Consider the following 12,199-nt stretch of genomic DNA (forward strand, 5'->3'; position numbering starts at 1 on the left):
ATATATATACATATACAGTATATTTGTATATATATACATATTAAATATTCAAGGCAAAAACCTATGAAACAAATGGTGAATTCTGAATTTGACTTAAATAATCAAATGTGATAATGTATTGACATGTGCATAAAAATTGTAGTATCATAATAAGTTAAGACCCTCTTTAATGTAAACAAGATACAAAAATATAAGATTTAACAAATAAATTTGTGAAGTTATAACTCATTTTATCTACTCTATCAATATCCACAAACACACATACACACACACTCCCGAGCTTCAAAATATAAATTGTAAATTTTCCTCTGAAAAAGATATGATTCATATATGACATTTTATTATGATTAATCATTTGATCAGTTAATCTTTCATTCAGTCTTAGTAAATTGGAAACAATGAGTTATTGAGGTATATTTTATTACACAAAAAGAAAAAAGTAAGTCCTTCAAACTTTTGAGAGGAAGAAACAAAATGGCATTATATTAGTTTTGCATTATTTCCTTACATTATATAAAACAAAATAAGATATTTTGAGCCAAGCAAGGACTTGAAGGTACGTATTCTCAATCAAACATAACAAAGGCTTCACTTTACACAAGATAAAACCACTTTCTTTGAAGGCCCTTCAATCTTACGTCCAAATTTGCACTCAAATAAAATTCAGTCGTTCAGCATACTATATACAGTACATTTTTTTACTGATGTCGTGTTTTTATCACTACATTCAAGACATATGCTGTACAACTTAAATGTACTAGAGCAACATAACTACGGTATAAACTATAATAAATCCAAGGCTCATGGTAGATTAACAGTCAAGAATAAATGTCGCAATCAAAAGAACACCTATTTCTCAAAGTGTTGACAAATTTCCGCCACCTTTCTTCCTCGGGGTTGCCTTGGCAAAGAGAGCATTGTCCGCGTTTCTTCAGATTCCTTGCTATACGAATCATTCTCCAAGTCTGTGCTCTGGGTCTTATCAAAATTAGATAGTTCTATATTTAGAGAATTTTCTCCACTAAGACCATTTACAAGCAAAGGATCCTTCCTCTGGCAGCATCCAGAAAGATAGCTCTTATAAATCTGTAAGTAAATTTGGAGAAGATAAATTTCATGCATTAATCCGAGATTAAGCCATCTCATAAAAGTGAATACAAATTGTTTACCATACAAAGTGCTATGGAGGCTTAGGGTACTTGTCATAAATCCCTAAATTATAAGATCTCATTAGAGCCTAATTCAAATAAAAGTATACTATAGTAAAAAGAAGATTATTAATATCTTGAATTATAAAAAATATAAAAACTGGAGTGGGGGAAGTAGGTTGCTAGTTACCTTAAATTTCAGAAGGAAGAAACACACAAATTATGATATCTATTTAAGTGGTTAAAGTTAAGAAAGAAACATTACAATTTATAATCAACAAAAAACTATGACAAATTTTCTGCAGATCAAAATCCAATAACCAATTATTAGTAATGCACAGGGAAAAAATAATAAAACAAATATATCTCGATAACTGTGCAATATCAATTTAGCTATATGTGGGTAAAACTAGAATTTATGTACATCTTTGATGATTTGATACTTTTTTCCAACAAATTCACACATTTAGAAATTTGGTAAGCTGATAACATCAGATATGACTAACTCTACATACGAGAAGTCTCTCATTTGTGTGAAAGATTTAAAAGATAATTTGCCACTCTTTAAACCACGAAGGATTTCAAAGAGCGAAGGAGGGGAATTTCCGTTATATAACTGTACAATAATAGATAGATATCTTGTCTCTCAAAAGGTTTGCTTTGGCCAACTCATTGAATTTTCCCCAGAAGGTAGCTCAGTAGATTCCATGAAACTTTTAGCAATGGTTCCTATATAGTTGGTCACATATATGTGTGTGTGTGTATATATATATATATATATATATATATATATATATATATATATATTTATATATTTATATATATATATATATATATATATATATATATATATTTATATATTTATATATATATATATATATATATATATATATATATATATTTATATATATATATATATATATATATATATATATATATATATATATATATCTATATCTATATCTATATCTTCTATATCTATATCTATATATATACTGTATATATATATATATATATATATATATATATATATATATCTATTTATCTATCTATCTATCTATCTATCTATCTATCTATCTATATATACATATATATATATATATATATATATATAAGGGATTTTGACGTAGGAAAAATCTATTTCTGGGCGAAGGACCTGTGCCGCCCAGTGAATAAGCTCCTATTAGCACTTATTCTTAGGTAATTTACTGCTAAATATACCAGAGAAAAAATGTAAAGGAGTGCTAGGTTAACTAGCTCGCTCACCTATTGGTGTCGGTATAAAATTGGGCATATAATCCAGAGGTCCCGCACTATTTAGATTCATCCACGACAGAAACCCCAATAGAGGAGAGCCGTTCAACCTCACTCGGTACTACTAACAATGCATCCGCTCAGAACCCAACTCCTTAGCACCCAAAGTTTGGGGACTCCAAGGGAGAGGAGCTGGGAGGGTTCACTGGGCGGCACAGGTCCTTCGCCCAGAAATAGATTTTTCCTACGTCAAAATCCCTTTTCTGGGCTCGAACCTGTGCCGCCCAGTGAATCTATACAAGAGAAAATGTCACCAAACTTGCAAAATAAAGGAAAAAACATAAGCGTAAGGGAAATACAGGATGCTTTTAATCAGAGATGAGTACCAAAAAACAATTATAAGGGTATCTTAAATATGAACATAAATCCAATACGGTAGGTATAATAATGCCGTGAGTGATAATATATACAGATACTCAGGAGCATAAAATTTACAAATATAATAACAGTATTCAGGTGCGAGACCAACGAATACAATAGGGTATAAATGAGGCAGGTAAGAGGGAGAGATAAAGAGTCAAGGCATTAACCTGTGAGTTACTTGGGAGTAACTACGCTCCCTGCGGCTACTGTAGAAAATTTTAGGGCTTCCAAATGTTTAAGGTAGTGTTTCTTGAACACTGACGGTGATTTCCACCCTGTATACCTGGAAAGGTCTGTAAAATTCATGTGGTGAAAGAAGTTCACCGAGGTAGCAACCGCCCTGATATCATGTGCAAGAGGAAAAGAGTCAGGGTTAGCTTGTTTAATAAAATACAAGATTTGTTGCCTGATCCCTTTAATAGTAATGGTACCGCCTTGTTCTCTAACGAATAGAGGCCCCGAGGAGTTAGAGGAGGTCCGGGATAAATAAGACCTAAGAGTAGTAACAGGGCACAGAGACGGATCTTGCGTGAGGGGAACAATTTTCCAGGAAGACCATCTGTTTTGAGGGTCTTCGTTCTTAGCCAAAAAGAATTTGTTAGGAGAAAGAAGGACCTCTCCCGAAGGCAGGAAGTCAATATGACCCGGGTCTCTCGACAAGGCTGCCAATTCAGAAATTCTTGCCCCGGAAGCCAAGCTCACCAGGAAAAGTGTTTTCCTGAGAAGGGGAATGTAATCACAAGAACTGTTAATGGTATCAGAAGCCAATCTGAGTACGTCATTAAGGAACCAGGTCACCGGAGTAGGACGAGTAACCGGTTTCAGTCTGGCACAAGCTTTCGGAATTGAAGCTAACAAAGAGTCGGTTAAGTCTATGTTAAAACCCACTAGGAAGATCTTTTTCAGAGCCAATTTAATAGTGGTGATAGTATTGGCTGCCAGACCTGATTCTAATAAAGATCTAAAGAAAGTGACTGTAAGGTTCAAGTTCATACAGTTTACGTCTGAGTCTATTAAAAATTTTGCCAACTTTTTAACTGCAGAGTCATACTGGCGGATGGTGGAATCCCGTTTATCCGATTCTAGGAACAAGGTGTTTTGAGGATCAATATTGGCACCATGCATAGCCGCAAACTTCATAAAGTCCACAAAGTTAGGGCGCTCTGAATGTTTGAGAAAGCGTACACAACGCGTGTTTGTACTATCTGAGACAGAACCGGATTGGGTATCGGGTGAGGGTACAGTCTCAACTCTCGCAGGAGAGGATACCAGTTGCTCTTGGGCCAGTTGGGTGCGACCAAGGCTACCTGTCCCTTGAAGGATCTCAGTTTGTCTAGAACTTTCAGCAAAAGATTCACCGGGGGAAAGAGATAAATCTTTTCCCAGGTGTCCCAATTCTGTGACATGGCGTCTGTGGCGTAAGCCTGAGGGTCTAGATTGGGAGCCACATATACTCTCAATTTGTGGTTGGATTCCGTGGCGAAGAGGTCCACTTGGAGACCGGGAACCTGAGAGAGAATCCACCGAAATAACTTTAGATCGAGTGACCATTCCGATTCTAGAGGGGAGGTCCGGGACAGGGCGTCTGCCACTACATTCCGGACTCCCGCCAGGTGGACAGCTGAAAGATGCCAACGGTTCAAGGCTGCTAGGGAGAATATGGCTACTAGAACATGGTTCAGAGGCCCTGACTTTGACCCGCCTCTGTTGAGGCAGCGGACCACCACTTCGCTGTCGAGGACCAGACGAAGGTGTTGTTTCTTGGGAAGAGCAAGACGTTTCAGGGTTAGAAGAACTGCCATGGCCTCTAGCACATTGATGTGAAATTGGCGGAACAAGGGAGTCCAAAGACCTTGAACTTTCTTGAGCTGAGAATAACCGCCCCAACCTGACAAGGATGCGTCCGTGTGAAATGATTAATTTCGGAGGCGGAAATCGAAGGGGAACTGACTTTGACAGACTGTTTGCTCTTGTCCAAGGAAGAAGTCTTTCCCGTAGAATGGGAGGAAGGCGGACTTTCCTGTCCCGGAGCTTCCGGTTCGCCCTCGAACGCCAGACACGATTGATATCTTTCAATTTTGCCTTCAGAAGAAGATCCGTCACTGAGGCAAACTGAAGGGACCCCAGAATCCTCTCTTGGAGTCGTCTGGAACTTACTTTGTCTTTGAGAAAGCGTTTGGTGTTCCTTGCAATCTCTAACCTCTTGGGTCTGGGAAGACACAGAGTATGAGATATAAGATCCCATTGCAGGCCGAGCCATTGGAACTTCGATTTTGGAAGAAGACGGTACTTCTTGAAGTTGATCTGGAAGCCTAGAGATTGAAGATAATGGATGACTTTGTGAGTGGCTTTTAGGCAATTTTGGGAGGTGTCTGACCAAATGAGCCAGTCGTCCAGATAGGCTACTACTTGAATCCCTTGATTCCTGAGTTCCTGAACAGCGACTTCTGCTAACTTTGTGAAGATCCTTGGGGCGATGTTGAGCCCGAAAGGCATCACCTTGAAGGAGTAACTTTTGTCCCCTAAGCGAAAGCCTAGGTACGGACGGAAGTGTCTCGCTATCGGGACGTGATAATAGGCGTCTGTAAGATCGATAGAGGTGGTGACGGCCCCACGGGGAAGTAAGGTCCGCACCTGCGAGACGGTAAGCATTCGAAACTTGTCGCATTGAATGGACAAGTTGAGAAGGGATAGGTCTAGAATCACTCTTCTCTTGTCTGAATCCTTCTTCGGGACACTGAACAGCCGACCTTGAAACTTCAGGTGTTTCGTTTCTTGTACGGCGTTCTTTTGTAAAAGATCCTGGACAAATTCGACCAGGTCCGGAGTGGAATGTTGACGAAATTTGTTCGGAGGAGGAGGTCCTTGAATCCAACTCCACCCCAGTCCCTTGGAGATGATACTGAATGGAAGTATATGGACGGAGCTTCTTCCTACCCCGGGCTTGGTAAATTGCAGGGTCAGATTTACGTTTAGGAGTCAAACCCCAACGGGCTTTAAGGCTCTGGTTGACTCTAGTGGCCTCCGCCAAGACTTCCTCTACAAGGTCCTCAGGGAAGAGGTTTGAACCCCAACAGGAGGACCGGATCAGCTTATTAGGTTCATGCCTAATAGTCGCCTCTGCCAGGACATGTTTGCGACACTTGCGTTTAGCAGTAGCGAAGTCATACAGGTCGTAGTATAATGACTGCAACGTAGCCTTGTTGAGAGATTTAAAAATACTCTCAGTATCGTAAGTCAAGGCTATCGACTCCGTGGAAGTGGCCAGGTTCAGAGTACGGCCAACGCGTAGGTGAGAATCATACTCCTGTTTAATGAGGGATTCCGGGAGACGGGGAAGCCGCTCACTAAACATTACCGAAGCACAGTCTGCTGCTAGCTTTCCAGAGGTAAATGTGGTATGGACGTTGTCCCAACACTCAATGCCTGAAGGAAGAAGGAGGGAGATTGGATCCACCTCTCGGATGGGAGGCAAGGGCTTCTCCTCCAGAGCATATTGGAAGGCAAGCTCTGCTACCTTATTGACACATGGAGTCACGGAGTTTTTGTCCATTAGGAACATTGTAAAAGAGCTCTTATAAGGCGTCAACATAGTGTTGGTGCAGCCGATGTCATTCAGGAATCTGGCCCACACAGATTGGGCCTGCTCTTTTGGGAAGATGACTGTCTCCTTGGGGACCTTGTCTAACCGAACCAAAGCTTCCTCGGTAAGCCTGGCATAACCATGAAATGGAAATGCCAGACCAGGAGGAAAGAATTCAAAGTCCTCTAGGGGACGAGTGCCAAGGCCCTCCAAAGTTAACATTCCGTCTGAGAACGGGGAATGAAGAGCCATACGCCAAGGGTTGTTTTTGGCAAACTGCGGGAGCTTAGAGGCATCCGGGATGAGAGAGCTTTGGACCCGCTCCGGAGCACCTTGCTCTAATGCCCCAAGTCTCTGACCGATGTTAGAGAACATCGTGTCCATCTTAGACTGTATCTCTGATACAAACTTAGCCTGCATCTCCGACACGATGCGAAGCATGGCTGATTCGGAAAGGCCCGGGCTAGCAGCAGGTGTGGCGGAATGAACTCCCGGGTTGCGAGACTTAGAGGAGGAGCCAGAAGCCTTAGATGACAGGTTTGTATTCTGTTTAGAACCATGAGAAGCCTTATGAGGCTTATGAACTTTAGGTAAGGTTCTAGACTTATTCTTGGGGGGAACCGGGTGTAATCGTTTGGACGAATCACGGTCCCCAGAAAAACCATGGAAGGAAGAGCGATCAGAAGAAGAAGAAAGAGAGGGGCTGAGGATAGGAATCTCAGCGCCAGAAACACCTGCCTCACTTACCACCCTACCTGTATCTGGATCATCCAATAACATGGGTTCCACGTCAAGGTTCATGGAGGCAACATTGTCTTCTAGATCTCCGGGGGCGTCCGACGGATCCTGCTCTGGATCAATAAACCCCGCTATGGTGGCATCAATGTGGGCAATGATGGGAGCTGCAACATGCCTAGCCACAGCGGCTGAAGACTTGGCGTTGGGGTAAATCAGGGAACAGTAGTCCTCGGAGAGGACGTACGGCCGCTTGGACTTCACGTTCCGGGCAAAACCACCAACCCACACTTTCAGTGTGGCCCGAGCCGCAGACTTTTGCTCCGGGGATGCCTGAAATAATAGTGGGAATTATAAAAGGGCAGACTCCCAGTGGTCCTTCAAGACCATAGATATCTTACTAAATAGTGTATGTATGCCAAAAAAGGTAAGATAAATAAGAAGGCAACATAGCCAACGGGACTCACCGAGTCAGATCCAAGGGTGGTAACGAGGTCAAAACAGACCACACAGTTATCCGGGTGCCATACCACGATGTCCTCCAGCTGCACACCGCAGAGGGCGTGAGACCGACAGATAGTATGGCCGCAGGGCTGATGTAGAACAGCTGCACAGGCTGTCGTCTGACAATGCACCATCTATAAAAAGAATAGTATATGAGAAACTGTAATTCTCTTAAGTAGGGGCGGGTCCGGAGGACCCGGCCTAAACATAAGTCTAGCTTAAGACTAAAGTAAATAGTATAAGAGAAACTGTAATTCTCTTAAGTAGGGGCGGGCCCGGAGGACCCGGCCTAAACCTAAGTCTAGCTTAAGACTAAAGTAAATAGTATATGAGAAACTGTAATTCTCTTAAGTAGGGGCGGGTCCGGAGGACCCGGCCTAAACATAAGTCTAGCTTAAGACTAAAGTAAATAGTATATGAGAAACTGTAATTCTCTTAAGTAGGGGCGGGTCCGGAGGACCCGGGCCTAACATAAGCCTAACACAAGATTAGGGCTTAACTGTAATATTCTTAAGTAGGGGCGGGTCCGGAGGACCCGGCCTAAACATAAGTCTAGCTTAAGACTAAAGTAAATAGTATATGAGAAACTGTAATTCTCTTAAGTAGGGGCGGGTCCGGAGGACCCGGCCTAAACATAAGTCTAGCTTAAGACTAAAGTAAATAGTATATGAGAAACTGTAATTCTCTTAAGTAGGGGCGGGTCCGGAGGACCCGGGCCTAACATAAGCCTAACACAAGATTAGGGCTTAACTGTACTATTCTTAAGTAGGGGCGGGTCCGGAGGACCCGGCCTAAACAAAAGTCTAGCTTAGACTAAAGTATAGCCATCCATTCCGGTCGAGCCGGGAGTATAAAAAAGGATGCAACAACAAAAATTTAAGACACAGGGTGTCTGATTTCCCGGGGCGAGGCTAAGCCCCGGGCCGGGAAATAAAAGTATCCAAAACCAAATCGTATAGGAACTCCGGGGTAGTGATCTGTCATATAATCATCATAGGAACTGTTATAAATTAAATAGGGGGGCGGAACTGTAGATAAGAACCGCCAACGGAACCCAGAGGGTTTCATATAACATAAACCAGTGTGATAAGTGAATATAAAATAGGGTGCACCGGGATCCAACTCTGTTGACCGGTGGCCAACCAGACTAGACAGAGCCGAACCCGCCGGGACACCCGGAGGACAAAGTCCATAAACACTGAACTACCCCCTCTACAAGGAGGGAAGGCAACGGTCCCCTAGGGGAGAGGGGGAGAGAAGCCTAGCCACCCACCTAGCGAGAGGGGGAGCATGGGGGAGAATCACGTGATACGGAGCAGCTGGGCTACCAACTGACGATCCCCAACCAGACAGATCAAACGGAGTAATAGCACAATATTCATCATAATAGTAATAGCGTTGATAATATAAAATAAACACATAAAAATTTTTGGGCAAGGCATGCAACATAATAATTAAATCACAAAAGACACACCTGATGGCTTAAAAAATAACATTGCCGCCTAGCACGAAGGTCGGCAGCCATAACGATACGTAAATGATATCGGCCCAAAATTTAAACCACGAGGGTTCTAAACGCTAAATAATGAATATCCATAATAACAAATAAAATTTTTTAATAAAAATAATACATATAGTAACACCGCGAGTGAAACTAAAAGCTCTCAAAACAGGAGTACCAACTATAAATGGAATCAAGCAAGATCGGTATGAACGAAGAGAATAAACTCCTATAATATAAATATTAAACGATCTAGGTTGCTCAAAACACAGTAAAACCCAGCTTGGTACTTAACTTAGACGGTGTCTCCTGGGAAACCGACGAAGAAGCCATAATTCAATGGAAAATAAACCAAAATCGAGAGCACAACAAAAATGCGGGTTACTATACTCGTCGTGCTAAAAGGAGTTTGGTTCTGAGCGGATGCATTGTTAGTAGTACCGAGTGAGGTTGAACGGCTCTCCTCTATTGGGGTTTCTGTCGTGGATGAATCTAAATAGTGCGGGACCTCTGGATTATACGCCCAATTTTATACCGACACCAATAGGTGAGCGAGCTAGTTAACCTAGCACTCCTTTACATTTTTTCTCTGGTATATTTAGCAGTAAATTACCTAAGAATAAGTGCTAATAGGAGCTTATTCACTGGGCGGCACAGGTTCGAGCCCAGAAATATATATATATATACTGTATATACATATATATATAAATTTTTGTTGGGGGGGGGGTCGGGCCATGTCGTCCTGATGGAAGGGTTCCTTTAGGTAGCCTTCTAAGGGATATTTGCTACAGTGATACTCCCAGAGAAATAAACCGAAGGTCTCCAGGATTCTAACTCCTGGCGCGAGTATCCAATTAAGGATATCTCATAATATCGGAGGACGTATTTTTAGATACGACACATAGCAATCTTCACCCCGAATAGATTTAACTCTTTGATGTAAGGGGGAAGAGTGGCAAAAGAAGGGGGTGTCGATCTAGGTACCCTGTGGACCTCCTTCCCTATTACTACTAAGACGCCATTCCTTTTTTTTGTAGCTCTCTGGGCAAGTTGTGCTTCCGTGTTAACCCGGTGTTTTGTTACAAGTTATGGGGAATATTCATCATGCAATCTCCTGCATTTTCATTCTTTGGAAAGTTGAGTATTAATTCTTTCCTGTGTATAATTTTAGTCTCCCTTTCACAGATAAATTTCAATAATTTAAGTGTGTTTGGTTGAGCATTGCCGAGAACCGGAGGCAGCCATTTTACGACTGCAGTTGCCGTTACAATTTCATTTATTTAGTCAGTAGGGCAACACTTCCTCGTATTAAGCTATAATGTTAGCTATTTAGGCAAATTATACAAGTGGTGATTTTGCATACATGAATATTATTCCTCTTCCTATTATGTGACTTTACTGATTGTATGCAGCGGGAATCCCGGCGGTACCAACTACCTTGGCCGGGGATCCTACCAAAGCTAGATTACTCTCGCTCATATATACGTTAGTAAAGTAATTTCCCACATTTAGCCTCACCCTATCGTTCCTTCTCGATTTGTATGAGAATTTACATTCTCTAGAATCTATAGATAAGTTACAATATTCATTCTCTCTCAGAGGGAAGAGGCTAAACTCTTTCTCCCTACCCGAGTGCCACCGCCGATATCGGCAGCAACCACTGTCTTTCTTCATCGCCGTCGAGTAGAACAAAAGTTCTTGCTGCCTCCAGCTTTGATTTAGATAGTGACTAACTCAGGGTGCCTTGTCTTGCCGCCGAAGATGTCATCAGCAAAGGAACCATGCTTCCTCTGCCACCAACGATGTCGTCAGCACAGGAAGCCATGCTTCCTAAGTACACTGTTGAAGGTAGGCGGCATACCTGCTGCCATCTCTCATTTCAATGAACTATAAGACCCTTTACCCTTCCCCTTCTGTCCTTTAGTGACGACATAGCCGGCACAAAACTCCTTCACCGGTTTTCTGACAGTCATCCCGGCTTGCTAGGGTAACTGCATTACCAGCTGGTACCCTGCCGATAGCAGTTAGTTCAGCCGTCTCTGCCACCTTCCCCCTTACTTCCTTCCTTCACAGGAAGGGAATATTATTGGGGGGAAGATTGAGACGGCTCCTGATGGATGCCAGTGGGAAACCTAACAGACTTTGGGAAGTCCTCAGCTTTCCCTTGGGCTGCCATCCACAATTTTTTACCGCCGACGTCATAGCCGGCGACAGGCCCTTTCTGGATGGTTGGAAGCCAGAATCTAACCTAACACCGGCAGTGCTGCCGGCTAAACTACAGTTTACAACTATACAGTAGTACACGTTTTCTAACATACTCTGTGTTTTCTGTCGCAGTCAATTGTTGGGACCACGATATTATGTTGAGGCTGAGTATTCCCTCAACACCCAGATGGTTTTTTCGATCATCAGGACCCTAAAAATATCACCGATCAGTGTTAATACATACTACAGGTGGATAATGTTAGTAAAGACACTTACTAATTCTAACTCTAGTTCCTAGAGTTTTTTCTACCTTGTATTCTCCCTATCAGGGAAACTAAATATTATTACTGACGAAGATCTCAGCAATGGCCTGGGAGAGGAAATACAGATATGTGTCATTTCTACTTCCTTTCAAGCTTACTATCCTAAGCTACCATAAATTATAGTAATTACTATTGTTAAGAATTGTACGCTTTTATATCATTGATATAAAAATTAAATACTCATTGAGCCATTTTTCCTTTATAGGAGGAGCCAATGGAGAAGTGTGCAGCCTTGTTCTGCAACAACAAAGGCAAAGACTTTTGTGGCCACATGAAGTGCAGGACTCATGCCCCCTGCTGCATCGTGTCGGGAGTCCTCAAGTATTGGGACCCAAAGGGTTGCCCCACCTGCTCAACCCAACTGGCCAATGGCTTTGGGGAAGCCGCCCCCCCCCCCCCAGTCAACATAGAGACTAGGGATACAACGAGGGAGACCCTTCAAAAATGGGTAAGAAGGTTCCAGAACTCTCCGGGACCGTACTTACCCAACGACTCCCTAAGGTGCCTACTCTTCCCCAAGGCT

At 42.4% G+C, this 12,199-nt stretch overlaps 1 protein-coding gene across 5 annotated transcripts in view; it reads right to left on the reverse strand.

The window, feature by feature from the left end:
• Positions 1-258: 258 nt before the first annotated feature.
• Positions 259-12,199, reverse strand: part of LOC137629602 (latrophilin-like protein 1) — a 511,095-nt gene continuing 499,154 nt past the window's right edge. For 2 of the 5 annotated variants that reach the window (XM_068361085.1, XM_068361084.1), the window contains exon 22: positions 260-1,086. In XM_068361085.1, coding sequence (XP_068217186.1) covers positions 850-1,086 — 237 coding nt within the window. In that variant the 3' untranslated portion in view covers positions 260-849. Of the gene's footprint in view, positions 1,087-12,199 lie in introns of all 5 variants that reach the window. The other 3 variants (XM_068361083.1, XM_068361082.1, XM_068361081.1) reach the window with 2 other exon arrangements.

This window comes from Palaemon carinicauda, chromosome 37 (genome assembly GCF_036898095.1).
Source record: "Palaemon carinicauda isolate YSFRI2023 chromosome 37, ASM3689809v2, whole genome shotgun sequence".
Classification (NCBI taxonomy): domain Eukaryota; kingdom Metazoa; phylum Arthropoda; class Malacostraca; order Decapoda; family Palaemonidae; genus Palaemon; species Palaemon carinicauda.